The 18,573-nt window shown below is 41.2% G+C and overlaps 1 protein-coding gene across 4 annotated transcripts in view; it reads left to right on the top strand.

Moving 5' to 3' along the window:
- Pkn (serine/threonine-protein kinase N) overlaps positions 1-18,573 on the top strand; it is a 135,228-nt gene that overhangs the window by 2,601 nt on the left and 114,054 nt on the right. For all 4 annotated transcript variants that reach the window (XM_065436713.1, XM_065436711.1, XM_065436714.1 and 1 more), the window contains one exon: positions 5,053-5,394. In XM_065436713.1, coding sequence (XP_065292785.1) covers positions 5,067-5,394 — 328 coding nt within the window. In that variant the 5' untranslated portion in view covers positions 5,053-5,066. The remainder of the gene's footprint in view (positions 1-5,052; positions 5,395-18,573) is intronic.

An 18,573-nucleotide genomic window follows, 5' to 3' on the forward strand; every position in this document is an offset into this window, starting at 1 on the left:
TCTGCGGGAAAGCTTCTATACATCAGCAGTCTCTGTTAAAGAAGGGAAGCTTTTGTAATTTATTCATTGACTAATTTTGTTCGTTATGAAGAGCCCCATCCTTTCTTATTATATATTGCATACAACTTTCAGATTATGACTTTCAAAACGCTGCTTTCTAAAAAATTTGCCAGCAGATGAAATGAAACAAGATTCCACTTGGTTGAAGTGGAATCTTTCCCATGACTTGGAAAATGAATTGATACTATTGTGGGCTGAAGGCCTGGCAGCTGAAACTTATGTGCAGCTTCTTGCAGTGCAAATTACATGTACATTGACTAGATTTAGTAATGAGCATAATCATTAATCTGTGCCTTTTGTAGAGCAGAGTACAAATTTTACTCCTTTAGTGCACTTAATGCATCACATACAACAATGTATTGTTAATTCCTCAAGTTCTAAAATAAGACTGTGATAGTTTAATTTTTGTGACATGGCTTCAATGCTCTAGTGTAGGGTAGTGTAGGAAATCATTGGTTGGAGTTGACTTTAAACATTTTGGCATTCCATCACGCCAGTGATGTTACTAGCTTTTGTGATGTAAACATGCATGCTACAGCAGTAGCGTTACAAATTATGATGCTGCCAGTGGCAGCTATTTGAATGGGCAACTTTCTGTGTGCTTAAAGGGACACTAAAGAGACAAATGATTTCTTCTGCATCAGTAAATTACCTCTCTAGGACACCAAAAACACCACTCTTACTACAATAAGTCGCTTGGTAAGCCAGAAAAAGTGCAAGAACGAAAGACGGGTGGTGACGCCTCCTTGAAGTTCCCGCACCTGGTCTCTGTGACGTTGTGGATTCTGATGGCATCTTCTATGGCCTACTTAATTATATAGCGGCACAGATTGACTACATTGTGTTCTAAAGGAACCAAATATTAAACATGGCAAGTTTCGGGAACCTTTACTCAGCCCACGCTGCCCAAATGCAAAAACATACTTTGGAATCCCTGACGTCACACCGACATACCGTCGTCTGGGTTTCGGCGCAAAATTCAAATACTGATACTTCGACCTCCCTTTCTTCATCTAATAATCGAACTATTATTTTGAAATGACTGCCTGCAATGTTCTCAAACAATGCTTTATTAGCCTAAACTGATTTTGTTGTTTCGATTTACTGTCCTTTTAACATCACAACAGTGTAAAGTTGAATTGAGTTGTGAAGGGTTCTTATGGCACAATTTTTGTATTGCCTCTTGCTATACTGCTGCTCACTCATCTGTGGAATAGATGGATACTTATGATGTGTTTTGTACTTAGGGTTAGTGAAATTTATTGGTGAAATGAATTAGTGGTGCCTACAGTACGAGTTAACTGCACTGATTGCCCCATTTGATGTACATTTATTATTGAAGTGCATATTTATTGTGCTACCACAGTGCTTCACTACATTAATGCCTCCTGTGTTGCCGAAGGCAACGATTGTGTGCATGTGCATGCCAGACCATCTATGCATATACGGTGGGGGGATACATTGGAAATGATTCTGCATGCATGGCCAGTGCCTGGAAATGCCCAAAACACTGGGCTTGTAGTGGTCAAGTGTTCATTAAACTGACATGAACACATTGAGAAATGCACAAGAAAATATAAAAGCTTCTTAGGTGTCTCTTTCAGTGCCTGTTGCATGCTCTTTGTAATTTGGATGTGTTGCTTATAATCCGAGGCTGTGTAGCTTGTAATGATTTTTCACTCTGTGAACCTGACTGAGAATGCTATTTCTTTAGAAATTATGCATGAATAGCATTGCTAATATTTATTTCTAGGCAACTTAATTGGGAATTATGACGATTTTTCCAATGTCAGTAGAGTAGTTGTCTGCATCATTTGTTTGGTGTTTTGAAATATGTTTCTTCTTATCTGACCATACAAAATTAAAAGAAAAAGCTTGCTGTTTAATGTGTCAGCAATTCTGGTGTTACACCCTATTGACACAGTTTGTCATTCATAACTGATTGAGCTTATGAGAAGAAGAAACATTTTATTTATTCACTCGCAAAAATAAAGGCACAGTAACAAGTTATATAGGAGGAGGTCCCAAAGCTCAAGGCTGTAGGGGGAACTCTTGTTCTAATGAGAAAGATCAAAACAAATTAGGTTAGAGAAAATGCAGAAAAGTTGTAAAGTTGTGTTAAAATAATTACACATTACACATATTAAAAGTTCAAAAATTTTGTATTGGGGTAGGTGAAACAATTTCTGTTAAAATACGGACAGTATGCTTTTCTCCTGCGCAATTATAATGTAAGGATTCCTTTCACTCACCTGTATTCCTTTATCATTCATCGCTCGCAGGCGGCTTATCCTGCTGATAAGGAAGGCGGTACACCAAACAGACCACTGACAAATAAAGGGAAAAGAATGCAAATAGAATCATTACATTATACCAGTCATGATCTAGTAGCCAGATAAATATTGCCCAGACAAGGCTAAATTAGCTCCGGATGTTTTGAGTGTGCATAGTGTTGGAATTAGTGTGCAGTGTTCTTGTTGTTGAAGGAAACGGCGTGCAAAGTGTTTGCTTTTGACGAATCCTGGTGCTTTGTAAGCCATTATAAAACTTCCCTTTTCTCTAACTATAGCTTTAATTGATGTTAAAATGAGAAAAGTTTGCCTGTGAGAGCACACTTACGGCATTGAAAAATCATAATGGATGGCGTATTTTGCATTATTGGTTTTAACATTTAACTACAGGCACAGATATTCAGCGTATCGCAAGGTTGTTTTGAGTGGGCGAGACATGAATTTCTAGAGCACATTGTTCGAAAAGGGAAGAACTTTGGTGAACCATTCTGCTCTTCATCAGCCCACTTGTTTGAGTATGCATGAGCTTAGTCGTTTCCTTAAGAGAATTTTTCTTCAAAATTTTCTGTGGCAAGCATTATTTACTTCATGCACCAAAATTTTTGTTTTTGATTGATTACACAAAAACGGGCTAGCTTGCCAGTGTATATTGAAATTATTGGTAATTATAGACACTATGCTGGGTTACTTTGTCCCACTGGCTCTATTAAATGCAGTGTACTTAATAACAAATGCATTCAAAATCTTGTATAAGCATTTTTCTCCCATTGTTACATGTACATTGAAAGGGCTGCTACCACTACAATTGTTAGTTCTCATGGTAAAATTACTTTCTCACCTACCTTATTTTCACTATAAGGCGTTCACTCCTCTGAAAGTTAGGAACACGTGCATTTTGCCATGCTTTCAAAATGTTTTGCCTACTCTTGAATGCATTTATGGAGACAAATCAGCAGTTCAAATCTGCTGTAAAGGCTAAGAGCATGAGGCATCTGCACAGCATACCTCTGTATGTTTTGCTTAATTTACAGTATATAAAGTTGAGTCTTTAATAACATGTTTGATTGTACCTTGTTATTGAATGCTACATTTGTATGACGTGGTGGACTGTTTTAATGCCATGTAATTTTCTAGGAGCTTTGGTTTTAATCTTCAGAGTAATATGTCATCATTGGGGCAGTCATGCAGGATTTAAAAACCCAGTGAGTGCTGTCACACATCTCTTCACGAAGGGTGTGTGTGTGTTCCTGCCTGTCGGACACATGCCATCTACTTTTGCTGTTTGACGAAGGCTTACATAGTGGCCTTTGTTTTTGTTCCCACATGGCGTCCTAGGCATCTGTGGCGTCTCAAACGAAGCGTTGCAGACGGCTTGCAGTGTACAGTGTAGATGTATGGATGGGTTGGTATTTGTGTACCTTTGTCTTTTAAGCGTTGCCTCTTGGCTTCAAGGGGCTAGGATTTATGCCATATAACTGGTATCTTCAATAAAATCATAGTGTAGGTCTGATAAATGAGTTCTTTGTGAAGTTGAATCTTGTGCTGAAAGAGAGCACACGCAAGCAGTGAGAAATTTGGACTTGTTCCATAATAATGCCACCTTCTTACTCCTTATGAGCAGCAGTCATAGATAAGTGTTTTTTCTGAAGTTGAGGACAAAATTGTGTGAAGGTCAGCAGCAGTATTTTTTTAATGATCCATTTAATTTTCCAGTCTTATCAGTTGTGCCCAGCCTTCGTGATAGTGGTGGCACAGCAGTGCGGGAGCCAACCACAGAGGGGCAGTAGACAGATAATGGAATGGATTGTTAAAAAATATGGTGACTTCCCATGCACTCATCCTTGCTTGTTATTGAGCAAGTCTAATCAGTCAACATTATTGAAGTATTTAACAGTGGTGTGTGGACTCGGGCTGAGAGGTAACATTGTTAGCAAGGCTTTTTCTTGATAGCAACAGTTCCTGCACTGTCTAATGGCAGCTAATGTCCAAGGTTAGGCTCTATTGAGGGACAAGGGGTTGGGGTGCACCAAGTAGGTGAAGTGCTAATTCATGCACAAAAACTTGTCGCTTGAAATCAGTCATGTCCACTATAGAAAAAAAAAGGCATAGAGCACGCACAATAATTTCCCGCCGACACTATGCAACTAATGAGGTCTTGCTACAAGTGATGTACAGTTGGTTTGTTGGTCTCGGAATTGCAGCTCCTGTCTCGCATCCAGTTTACTGTAGGCCTTGCAGGTCTTTTGCTGCCGCAAAGGTCCTGGCAGTAGTAGGTTTTAGTGATTTTTAGTGTGAGAGTTAATTGGAAAATATAGTTGCTGCTCACGAAAGCTTCACTGTTATGGAATGGTAAGCTAAAATTTGTTCGTTGTTGTAGGGTTCTTTATGCATTAATTAGGTCCTATATATGTTTTAAAGGTCAGTCAGCCTTTTGTACACATTTTATTGGGAGCCCACAGCTTTGCTGATACCACCCTGGGGTATTCACAGCAATATCAGAACATCACAGCATGACCACTGTACTAGTAATCCATAACATTTACTTCTAGAACCGAAATCATTGGAAAATAATATACTCCTGGTACTGTTTTTCCTGACTGATGTTTGCAAGCTCAGGCAAACATGGCCACCTGCTGGGAAAACAGGCACAATTCTTTGTTTCTTTTCATTACAAATAGCGTTGACCTTGATTTTCTTCCAGTCTGGGCTCCAGACATGAGCAGAGTGGCCTCTCAGGAGATAGCTGGCAAGTACGGCTTGTGTGGAGCATCGCGGGCTAGCGGGGACGGCGGTGGTGGTGGAAATGAGCCCAGCCTTCGGCAACTGGAGGAGCTCAAGCGTAAGCTCAAGGAGGACATGCGCAAAGAGCTAAAGATAAAAGAGGGTGCTGAAAATCTGCGCAAGGCAACCACCGACCGCAAGAGCCTAGCCCATGTGAACTCCATTGTCAAGAAAGCCAATTCACGCCTCAATGACCTGCAGCGGCAACTCAGTGACCTCACAGCTGATATTCTGGTCACCCAGGGGCATCCGTCACCCGAAGGTGAATGTCCTTCAGAGACTCATTTTGCATGCTACATTATACATGTGCAAAGAGCATTACGTTTGCTCATGAAACTATGCATGCTCAATCTGATTTTGTGCATTGTCAGCTCAAAAGTAAATAATTTTCATGATATGTTTGTTGAGGGAGCGTCATCTTGTTATTTATTTAATGGGAGCCTTTCACAAACAATTTTATTCGGTTAAATCTTGGTAATAAATTGCTTACTTAACCTGCTTCAGTTGGAGTGTTCAGTGGAATTACAGTAAAACCTCATTAATTCGAACTCTGTTTATTCGAAATTCTACGTAATTCTAAGGCTATTGGCCGTCCCAGCAGTTTGCATGCAAATTTTGCCGGATAATTTGAACAGCCAGCGTGCCCATATCCAGATATGTCAGTTTAAACCATGGCCTCCATGATTTTTCCGTGCCTCCATGATCCACATACAAAAAAAAAATTGTGTGCCAGTCTCTGAGGCCAGTATAGTTGCCGGAGTGGCAGCCAGGCGGCACTTTAAATCAACTTTCTGTTACCAGTGCTTTGTGGTGCCTCAGCAGCCACGTTTATATGAATGCGACAGTGTCGCATCGCATTTCTAGCGCATTGCATTAATGTAAACAGTGGTAATGCGCTAGGAAAGCGCATCACATTAATGTGCCAGGCGAGGGTAGATTTACAGGCGCGAGTCTACTCTCGCGGAGCATGTAAACGCAGGATCATCGCATTAGGAGTTATGGGAAAGAATTAGCTGCGCGACTGCCGCGCTGGTGAAGCTGCGAGACAGCAACGCCCGAAGCAGAAGCAAAATGGCGTCCCTTATGGCAACTTCGCTCGCCGCAGTGTGCTGTACGGGAAACTATTTCTCGGCACTCAGCCTCCAACATGCACTCAGCCCACTACCGGAAACCAGTTACACCGGAAGTCGGCTGTACTTCCCTTATATTTCTCGCGAGTGTTAATGCGCTACATGTGAACGGCATCGCATCGCCTTTCCCAAATGCGCTTGGAAATGCGATGCGCCACTGTCACATTCATGTAAACAGGGCTAGCGATCTGCACAGTGCTACAGCTGGTCTTGGAGGCTAGCTTTAGTTAACAAAGCAAGAACCAGGGGCTGCTGGGTGGAAATTTTTCTGGTTCTGTTTCTGTTGTTTCTTTAGGTCCGTTCGATTTATCTGCACTACCTGAACTAGTTCATGTAGTGCCACACTCGGCCATTCGTTTTGGCAGTGCAACGTGGCGCCCTCTGAACTACGGCGTTCGTTTTAAACAAGTGCAGGCGTCGTGCAGGGCTAGTTCAGGCAGACCCTGCACCATGTTGAGAGGTGGTGCCGGTCGTGCACAAGCGCTACAGCCATGGCAGCAGAGAACGGCAGCATTTGCGTTGCAATAGGCGGCGTGGCAACGAAGCTGACGCCGATCGTCAATGAAGATGGGAACCGTGTTTGGTGATAGGCGTGTTTGGGAACCGTGCCATAGGCGGAAAAGTCTTTTAAATTCAAAATCAAAGTAGCGACTCACGACTTCTTCACAGTACTTAGGAATTCTATTGCGTTGCAACCTAGTTAGCTTCAGCGCTAGAATTGTGACAACATCGTCGAAATCCTCGTCTTCACTGTCCGAGTCCATCAGCTCAATAACTGTTTGAACGATGGCTGCAGATGATGCGCCGCAATCCATAGCGGTTTCCACCATATATCAACCAGCCTGTACACCCTTCAATACACTTTCGCCTAACCGCGGGCAGGCTGGATCAATCCATGAACAAAAGTCGACGTGCAGCTGGCGAAGCGCCAAGACCAGCAGAAGGCCTGCACTACCTGCACTTCAGCATTCGTTTCAGTGTGGCGCTAGTGTCGCGCTATGCCTGCACTGCTGAACTGGCGCTGCATGAGTGTGACACTTTTTCTGAACTGCCAGGAACTAGTTCACGCAGTGCAAGGTAAATCAAACGGACCTTTTGTTTAGCTTGTGGCAGGCACTGCTTGTAGTGTTTTGATTGTTCGGTGCCGCGACCAGATGTGCTCTGTGCTCTGCTAGTTATTCTTGACCACGTGCGTGGTGTTGGTGGTAAGAAAATGCCGAAGTACAGAACTCTGACTTTCTGCCAGAAAGTGTGCCAAATTGAGGAGGCTGAAAAATGGACAAGCTCCAAAACAGAGCTGGCGGAAAAGCACAGGGTGCCTTTATCAACCCTTTCGACGATATTGAAGAATAAGACGAAGATCCTCAAGGCCTATGGGAAGGCGCATTCGACGAAGCGAACAAGGATTCGTTTTCCAACGTATCCGGACATTGAAGACACCTTGATAAAGTGGCTTCAGCATGCAAATGCAGCACACCTGTCTGTGAACGGCACGCTGCTGCGCAAAAAGGCCGATTAGCTTGCAGTGCGGCTGGGCCATGAAGCATTTAAGTGCAGCAACGGCTGGTTGTCCAGATTTAAAGACCGCAATAACCTCACGTTCGTGACAGTGTGTGGCGAAAGCAGGAGCGTTGACCCAAATGTTGTCGAGAATTGGAAAAAGCATACATTGGCTCCGCTGCTTCAGCAGTATGCTGAGGACAATGTTTACAACGTCGACAAGGCCGCATTGTTTTTAAAATGCTGCCAACGAAGACGTTTGCCCCTAAGAATGCGGTAGTCACAGGGAAAAAACAACCCAAGGACAGAATAACCGTTCTATTTGGTGCAAATATGTCTGGCAGTCACTAACTCCTGCTGCTGTTCATCGGAAAAGTGGAGAAGCCTCTGTGCTTCAAGAACGCACAACTTCCTCCTAAGGATGACGTGCTGTACAGAAGTAACAAAAAGGTTTGGATGACGGCAGCACTGTTCGAGGAGTACGTGAGGCACCTTGACCGCAAGTTTGCTGCCGAGGCCTGTCTTCCTGCCGCCAAATGTTACAGCTGTATCGCAGCCTATGGACCAAGGCGATTTCTGCAAGCGAGGAAGATTTATCGCTGCCATTTGCTTAAAAGGATCTTGTTGTGCTACGATACCGGCAAACAATATTTTGTGGACCTACTGGGTGCCATTTGCGTAATCGTGTACGCCTAGAAGCAGGTGGAGGGAGATATGACCAGGCGCTGCTTTATGCATGCCAAGATGCATGCCAAGATGCATGCCAAGATGACAGTTCCGAGAATACATCTGATGCCAACTGCACACTGGATGATGAAGGAGAGTCAGTGTGTGCGCGCATGATCGACTTCGACGAAGAAAACGGCGACGAGAACAATGGATTCACCTTTACAGAATATTTGAGCGGGGAACTTGATGTCCAAACGTCTTATGCTGACTTGGAAGGAGAAATATGTGACAACGGGCCTTCCAACGAAGGTGAAGGGGATGTTGAGCCCACCCAAGCACCAGCTTTAGCTGCAGTCGTTAAGTCGCTGAACGTTGTGCGCAGTTTTGTGTAGTGTTGCGGCGGTAACAGTGAATTGCTGCGCACTGTAAGCAGACTGGAGGTCGCCGCCTACGGTGCAGCTAACTAGCGCGCCAAGCAGTCGTGCATCGATGACTTCTTCAAGTGACCGTTTTTCAGGCGAAATAAAGGTGCAGTGTTGATACAGCCACGTTTCATGCGTTTATTTCTTGTTTTTTGTCCATTTTTTGATAATTCTAAAACCCGGTTAATTTGATTTTTCGCGGTCGGACGGACTTCGAATGAATGAGGTTCCACTGTAAATAATGAAGCGAGGTGAGAATTTTGATCTCTCCATAATCTCTTCCTGATTTATTTAAATTTGCTAATTCCGTCAAGATTTGTAGAGCAGAATTGAGAATGGTGTCTGCCCTAGCTCATCGGATGCATATTTGCAAAATCATTTCCAGCAGTAAAGCAGGGCGATGCACACTAGGAAGAAAGGCACACTGCACTCTGATAGACTAGCATCTAAACGTTTAAATTGATTGAGCAGATAATACAGAAAAAATAACAGTACATAAAGTTGGTGGCCTTTCGTTTGTCATGCCAATAAATCTGCTTCTTAACTTGGTATATTAGTCTTGGTAGGTAGCCTTTATCGTTTTTATGTTGTGGTATTGTTTTCTTTTTCTCTTAATTGTTGGTGCTCTGAGGCGAGGCATCCTTAATCCTTACAGATATTTGAAGTTCTCTTTTTAGCTGATTTGGGAAACTATGCAACAGCAATGTGAGCCCAGTTGCAACTATCTTTAGATGTGGCAATTCCTAACAGTTGTTTATTTATTCAGCCTATTGCCACAATCATCTGAATGGTTACAAGTATGTAAAGCAAACGTTTAAGCTTTAGCTGTGGCGCTGGCTAGTTGTTTTTGCTTCTGATCTCGAGTTCACAGAATTGCCCTTGGCAGTCTAAAGTTTTGCTTCCTCCATGGCAATTCAGTGTATAGAATGCTTTATAGCATCCTTTCTTTAAAGTACTGTGCTCCTATCTCAGTCCTAGCTGGCTTTCTAAGCACACACTGGTTCAGACAGGAGCTCCTAGCAGGCCGCTGCTGCATGCACTCCCTTAAATATGATCTGTTTAAAGTGACATGGCAGCGAACATCTGCTCTGCCGCCACCTCATCAAGGGAAATGCAAGGTGTGACCATGCTGTGCCAGTACTTCTACGATGGTGCGAGCACATTTAGTCTGTTTCGCCGCCCGTGGTACACTGAGGGCATCACCATCTGGTGGTGTTCAGGGAACAGAGCTTTCCGTTTGATTTTGCAGATTGCTTGTCTGAGACCATACACCTATATAGGAGACCAGTTTTGAGACATTCGTACCTGTAATGTAACACTAATACAGGGTGACTTTTTTTTAGCTGCACCAAATTTTTGAAAAATTGCCTGTGGCAGATAGCACAATTCCAGCCCTTGATCTAAATTATTTAAATAGGTGACCATTACTTGTACGAGAAATCAAAATGCTTAAGTTAGTAATTAAACAATTGTGCTAATTGCATTCTCAGTTAATTACTTTACGGCATATATTTCCAGCTACAAATTTTGGCTAGTGAGTATGCAATGAACATCAACTTGGAACAAATTCTTGGGACTACGCCAATTTCTAAATAATTTTTCTGAACAAGTGTCCGATGAAATGCATTGGCATTTCAGTTATTTTTGAGCATCGATACATAAAACAGCATTTTCTTAAACAAGTAAATGGAACAACAGTGCATTTTTACCACAAGTTTGACAGCACAAATCTCGGAACCAGTGCCATCCTCAGAATTTGTTATAAGTTGATATGCTTTGCATACTCACTAGCTGCAATTCTTAGATTGAAATAAGTGCTGCGCAGCGACTGCATTTCGATGGGGGCGAAATGCGAAAACACCCGTGTGCTTAGATTTAGGTGCACGTTAAAGAACCCCAGGTGGTCGAAATTTCCGGAGTCCTCCACTACGGCGTGCCTCATAATCAGAAAGTGGTTTTGGCACGTAAAACCTCACAATTTAATTTTTTTAAAAGTAAGTGCTGTAAATAGTTAAAAAGTGAATTAGTGTGATTGTTAGTTATTCAATTAAGTATGTTTTCTTGTACAAGTAATGAGCATGTCATCAAGTAATTTAGATAAAGGGTTAGAATTGTGCTATCTGCCACAGGCAATTTTTGAAAATTTGGTGCAGCTAAAGAAATGCCCTGTCCTTCGGTTTCCTTTCTTCTCGTTCACATATAGGGTGTCCCACGTAACTGTTTGCTGTTGCTTGGAGATGCTCAGACTATCTCTTTAATTCTGCCTAATTCGATAATTAGTCTTAATTAATCATCTTAAGTATTATATTTAAATGAAAAGTGTAAATGAGAAAGTTTTAGAACAACATGAAAAACTCCTGTGACAGCTTTCTGTTGCTCTATATGTCCTAGATGAAGTGTTTTTCAGAGCGTGAATGAAGCCCATGAATAAACGCAAAGTGTCTCGAGTGGCAAGTCACGTGGCAATTTTGTGTGCATTCGCTGGCTTCTTTTACACTCTGAAAAACTTTTTTGTAGCATTTATTGAGCAATAGAAAGCTGCGTCAGAAGTTTTTCAAGTTGCTCTACAATTTTCTAATTCACACTTTTAATCTAATTATATTTGAAACATTGATTAATTAAGACTAATGATCTAATTAGGCAGAACAAAAAAAATGTCTGTGTATCTCCAAGTGACAACAAATGACATCGCCATGGTTCTGTTCAGTTATGTGGCATTTGCATATTTTTAATGTTTGGCTCAAGTTATGTGGAACATCATCTTCAGATCCGTTTTATCGGAAAAAAGTGTGCGTAAGAGTCGAGTAAATATGGTATGTCAGGATAGTTCAGGTTGACTTACCAGCTGTTGAGAGAGAATCTCACTTGGGACAAAGTTTGGGCTTCATACCATGCAATGAGCTTGCTGTCAGTTGATAGAAATAGCTCATATTAAAAAAATTTGCTTCTGTATTCATCTCCTTTTTATTCATATTTGAGAATGTTTGACTCGATTTGCAATGGCTTTTACCATTTTTTTTTTCAAGGATATTTAATTTGTGGTGCATTTTACTAACCCCTATATTCAAATTGGATTAAGTTGCTTTTTATTTTCTAACATGCTTGCTAGAGAGTGACAGCGTTGGGAGACATGGTGTCAGCCTGTCTTGACATAAAACAAATTTCTCTGTCATGCAGGGAATTTTGCAAAGGCACTCAGGGAAAACCTCGAAAACTCTAGGAATTACTCAGGGAATTTGGGAATGTCAACTTGGTAGACAGCCTGATTAAGATATGTGTCATACTACTCTGTGCATAGACCTCTCAACATTCTTCCCTCGACAAGCAGAACATGGCGCCTTCGTCCGCATGACACACAGCTGACAGTTACAATGATGAGGCTGAGCACGTATCATCTACTCCGAGGGGTAGATGACTTCAGACTATGTTGTCATGTAAATACCATAATGTCATGTATCATAGTTTCATGACACTATGTAAGATGTTTATGTTGTGTCAAATTGATGGTCAAGTACAAAGTAAACTTAGACACTCTAGCAGAAAGTCATCATCACCAGCCATCTTTTTTCTTCTTTCTTACTTTTTTTTTTCTTTTCTGATGTCCACTGCAGGATGAAAGCCTGTCCGAGCGATCTCGAATTACTTGTCTTGCCCTAGCCGATTCCAACGTAATTTCATCACCCCACCTAATTTTCTGCTGTTCTCAACTGTGCTTCCCTTCCCTTGGCACCAATTCTGTAACTAATGGTCCATCGGTTATCTGCGCTACGCATTACATGGCTTGCCCAGCTCCATTTCTTTCTCATAATGTAAACTAGAATATTGGCTATCACCGTTTGCTCAGTGATCCACACTGCCCTCTTCCCATCTCTTAAAGTTATGCCTAACATTTTTCGCTCCATTACTCTTTGTGGAGTCTTTAACTTGTTCTCAAGCTTCTTAATTAACCTCCAAGTTTCTTCCCCATATGTTAGCGCCGCTGGATTGCAATGTTTATATTATGTACACTGCATTGGCATATGGTGGTAAGCTCCTATTCAGGATTTGGTAATACCTGCTGTATGCCATAATGAGAAATAGTCGGGCCATAATAAAGTTATGCAGATCCAACACATATGTTAGAATATATGTGAAGTGCAGCTTTTGTGAAGTGCTCACATCTGCTCTTGCGCTCATGTGCTATGCGATGTTTGGCACACACCAATTGTCTTGAAGAGCTACTTGGCGTTGGCACAAGAGAAGAATGCATGCAATTGTGGCTTAATGCCTAGACCATCAGGCAGTTGCGCAGGGAGACGTTTTTATTCCACCATTGGACATGTACTTCATTTACGGTATTTTCTGTGTGTGAGCAATTCAGCAAGACCGCAGCAGCAACCATGGCCAGCAAAATCGGTGAGAGTTCACTGAAATTAGGGGTGTGCGAATAGTGAAATCTCTGAATCAAATATGAATAATCTAGACAAAACAACCTTGGAATATCGAATAGTTGTTATTTGTAAATGAAGTGAAATATAATGTTTGCGTGAGGTCTGTTCAGTAATAAAACGGGCTTATATACATCATTTCATACATGCATGTAATGCCGTTCGCAACTGGATGTCCAGTCAGCTTAGGAGCTTGTAAATGAGAAACAACTGCTTTAGTTATCTACTGCACCATGATAAATGACAGTAATTAACTAAGAGAACAGCACACCAGCAGATACACGTATAGAGTTCTCTGTTGAGAGGGAGAAGTGTGACAATACAACACCATCTAAAACTAGACTATAAATCAATTGCCTTTCCTAAATCGAGACAACATATTCATATATGAGCTGCCTAAAAGGGAGGCGTTCTTTTTAAACTGGAAACTATTAAGCAAAAGTTATCTGCCCCGTTGCGTTCGCTCAGGAACTGGTGCCTCCGCCCATCAACCAAGGCTCTCCTGCAGCAAAATTATTCGGAACAGTTCTCACTTGCAACAATCTCGCTCCCTCATGACTCCAATAACCATTGTTATTCTTTATGTTTGAATCGGAAATTAATGTTCGACAACTTTGAATAATGAATTCACCAATTGAATACAATTCGAATAACAAAGCCTATTTGATTTGTATTCAAAATTTTGAATGATACGCGCACCTTAGCATATAGTATAGAGGGGATTTAGTGTTCCTTTAGTTAGTTTGGCAGCTGTTGACTATATTGTTGCTTACATGTTTATTGGGCAAAGCAGCACAGCTGATCACTAGTGTGTCTCCCTCCTTCCCTCAAGCGTATTTACACATTTAAATACAGCAGCAGATGTAATCAAATCTTGTGGAAGGCTATACAGGGTTTTCAACAGTTAACACCACTTTTAATAAAAAAACACTATGCTACCTATGCAAAATCTGCTTGTACAGGTGGTTTGTTGCTTTGGCATTCACAATTTTCGAGATAGTCACCACATACATAATTAACAAACCTCTGCATTAATTTTCTTGTTATCGTGATGTAGTATATTTTTATATTTGAAACTTTAAGACAATTGTATTTCCATGCTTCTGAATTTCTCATTCAGGGGCTTGGATCTCCACACAATGTCAAGCCCCCATTGTGATATACCTTACTGTGTGTGGCAGATCATTTGCAAGTTGGCATAGATAACAGCTGAACTTTTGCTATCAGCTGGTGAAAGCAAGCAATGCCTGACCTTTTTCCTTTCCCTCATGACATTCCCTCATGGCTTTGCATTGTCAAGATCCATGCCCCTGAAAGTGAAATTAGGTGACTGAATGTCTAATTTGGTAATGAATATCTCTGAACAGAAGCACTCCAGGAGAATCAAACAATGTGAAGTTTCCTACTTTGTAGGATTGTCTTGGTGCGTCAACTATAACCATATACCATATTTGTGACAGCAAAAAGTTAATTCAGGAGTTTTTGTTAATTATGCATTTGATGACCCAGATCACAAAAATTGTCTGCCAAAGCACATAAACTGCCTGGGCAAGCAGATTTTGCTTAGCTAGCTAGTTTATCTTTAATAAAGACCCCATATAACCTTGTGTAAGGCTTGCACACCATTTTTCTTTTCAACCAGTTGGGGGATTAAATATTTTAATAATTTTTAAGAAGTTATCTGTTTTCAGGCTTTAGCTACCTTCACAGAGTGAGCTAGCTGACAAGGCATCCAGCAGACGTGCCACTGTGATTTTGCATACTAGTTGGTGCTGCATTGCATTGTGCTGCACTCTACGTACTTATTATTGGTTATGGCTCATTGGCATGCCAGATGATAGTGTTGGGGAAGCTCGGTCAGCCAAGAGCTTTTCTTGGCTTACATTGTTAAATACTTCCTCAGTGAATGCACATGTCGGGGGCACTGTGGTAATGTCTGAACTACATATCATTTCATTTTTTATTTGGTTTCTGCTGCTGCTTGGTCGACAGCTTGTCACAGTGTGCAATTGTTTACATAGTGTGCTGATTTCTGTACCTCCATGGTGTTCACATTCGCATGAAACTCCCCATAGTTATTTCATTGTGTCAGTTTTGTGCTGTTGATCAGGCTGTATATTTTTTTATTTATTTATTTATTCATACTGTCGATCCCATCAGGGATCATAACAGGAAGGGCATACATAGTTATCTTGCAGTGTAACAATAATAATTAGTGCAATAATAAGATTAGACATATCGGACATGCAGTTAGCAGAGGCAGACAATGTAGTAGGCAGAAAAGTAACGTTATACACTGTAATAATGTTACGAAAAAAAAAACAACAGGTAATCAAAGGTAGAAAATTTACAAAGGTGAACAAAATGGTAGGCATAAATTATACAATAATACATAGCATTAAATTTAAGAGTAACAAGGGGTAATGAGGTAGTCTGTCAAATATCAATGGCGGTAAGCAATAATTACAACAGGAAAAGAAGTAAACAATTTGCATAAATAAACAATAGTACTCAGTAATGGCAAGTAATACAAGTTATAAAAGTGAGGTATACACAAGAGGTAGTAATGCATAAGATACGTTTAAGGTGTCGTTAAAGAAATTGTGATTATGTACACAATCTAATGAAATAAAATGGCACAAAAATAGATGGTGACACAGGTACATCATAATTGTGAAGCACGCAATTTATTTTCGGCTAATGTCAAAAAAGTAGTTAACGATGGGCTGTCTGTAATACTAGGGTCCAGCTTATTCCATTCACGTGTCATTAAAGTAAAAAACAAGTGCTTATGGCTTTCCGTATGAAATGGGTGTTCGTTTAATGATAGTGAATGTTTATGTCGGGTGAGTCGTGTTTGTGCTAAAAATAAGTATTTGGAACTTTCTATTTTCAATTCATTATGAATAAGTTGATACATAAATTTTAATCGTGCAAGCTTGGCTCGTTTTTGTAAGGTCAGTATTCCGGCCTGTTTTAGCAATTCTGTTGGTGAGTCTGTTAACCTATGTTTGTTGTAAATATATCTCAGTGCCTTCCTTTGAATTGCTTCTAGTTTGTTAATGAGTTCTTTGATAAAAGGAAACCAAACAACGTTAGCATATTCTAATACAGATCTGACAAATGTGTTATATGCTAGTAGTATTGTGTTTGGGGGTGCTAGTCTAAGACGTCTGTTCAGGAAAAACAATTTTTTTTGGTGCGGTCGAGGTAACGTTGTTAACATGGCGCTCCCATCTGAAATCGTGTGTAAATGTTAAGCCAAGGTACTTGTACTCCTTCAGTTTGTTAAGTGTGGCGTTATTTATAGTGTAGTTAAATTCTGATGCGAGTTTTTTTCTAGTAATTGATAAAATAGCTGATTTTTTAATATTTAAAGTCATTTGCCATTCGTTCCACCATTTGTACACAAGTGACAAAGCGTGGTTCAAGGCCACGTGGTCATTATGAGAATTGATTACTTGATACAGAACACAATCGTCAGCAAAAAGTCTAACATTGACTGGCATATTAGAAGGAAGATCATTAATATTGTATTTATTCATCGTGCCATCCACATCCAACAAGTTGTCACCAGGTTCAAACAATCAGAGTAGCCATATTTCAGGCATATATGTCGTACGAGATGCTGTTTTGTACCTTGTTGGGTACTTTGCTTTCTTACATCGCGGGCCGGAAACACTCCTGGGGAGGGGGGGGGGGGGCAGGCTTGTATGTGTGGCTTGTAGTTTATTTTCCTCGATTCTGATGCACACATTCAGTTTAATAACTACCGTATTTACTTGCATAATGATCGCACCCCGAACTTGCCGCAGCGATATGTCGTGTGCCAAGTCTAGCTAATAATGATCGCGCTGTCTGTGGAATGCTGCGTAAACGACTCTTCAAGACAAACCAAGCAGTCTGCACGCACCAACCATTCTCAAGCAGATGCCCCATTTCATTACTTTCATCACTTTCCACACTTCCATGACAAAAAAAGAAAAAAGAAGAAGGCTACAACCAAACTCGCCTTTATTATGTGTAGGCTTTATGATGGCTGTGGTCAACTACCACAAAAAAGGTGCTTTTCGATTCTTCTCGTCTGCACTCGTGGGCACACAACAAATCGCGAGCGGCAACGATAGCAGCCACGTTTACACTGATACGTTAGAAGTGTACCCTATTCATACGCTGACACTTGTAACACGGCTAAGATATTCGCCCACCCTTAGCGGAAACGTGCCGTATTAGGATAGTAGTGAAGACAAATGCCGCAGTTTCCGCAGCATGCCCGCCATTGTTCCTATGTCACTGGCAGCTAAGCGCCCCCATCTGTTTCTTCCCCTCGAAGTGGACATGGCTGCGTTATTGTCGCAAAATTGATAATATTAACGATATTATGCATTACTGATACAGAATAAACTGTTTCATTGCACGTAATGTACTCACGAAAAGAATAAAAATCTCGTTCGGCGCATTCGGCTTGCTCCGCCGGCCGCCATCTTTGTTTTGGTGTCCCGCACTACATACAGGGGCAGCCGCCTATTTGTTGACCTGTTGTCATCCCGCAGCAAATGCGAGATGAAAAAAAAAAAATTTCTTTTTTTTGCGGGAAATTTAACCCGCGTAATGATCGCGCCCCTGAATTTGCGTCTTTTTTTTTTTTAAAGAAGTGTGATCATTATGCGAGTAAATACGGTAATTAGTATTCCTGAACTTGGCATATAAACCGTCTCCCCTGCCTGTCCTCTCTCCCTTCCTCTAGTCTTCCTGAAGAAAAAATTCACTTGAAAATTGAGTAGATACGGTAGAGGACGCAATAATGTGCTGCTACTTGGTGTGCTTTCTAATATTTATATTGCTTTAGAAATGTTTCTCTTTAAGCTCTTGGTTTTCCAATTATAAGATGACTGATGTGAAATTTGAGGCACTGTAATACTGTAATGAGTAAGGCACAGATTCGCTACAAATTTATATGTTAAAGAGCTCCTGAAATGGTTCGGACAAATTTTGTAGACACGTAGAGTACAGCTGAAGTTAATCATTCGCACCACAATTTGTATGAAACATCTCATGTTAAGAGAGCTACGGATCATTACAAGTTATCCTCCTCCATAGTCATGCATTTTCTCCTCAATTCGTTCGCCGAGTGATCGGGGCTAAGCTCCGCCTTCACTGGCTCTGCGTCATGATGTCATGTCGTGTCATCAACTTCCGGTTCTCCAGGAGCGCGTGCGCGAAGCCTCTCGAAACTCTCTGCCAGCTGCTTGGCAGTCGACCCCAAACGAGAGCTATCGAAGCAGCGTGTGTT

Source organism: Dermacentor albipictus, chromosome 1 (assembly GCF_038994185.2).
Source record: "Dermacentor albipictus isolate Rhodes 1998 colony chromosome 1, USDA_Dalb.pri_finalv2, whole genome shotgun sequence".
Taxonomy (NCBI): Eukaryota; Metazoa; Arthropoda; class Arachnida; order Ixodida; family Ixodidae; genus Dermacentor; species Dermacentor albipictus.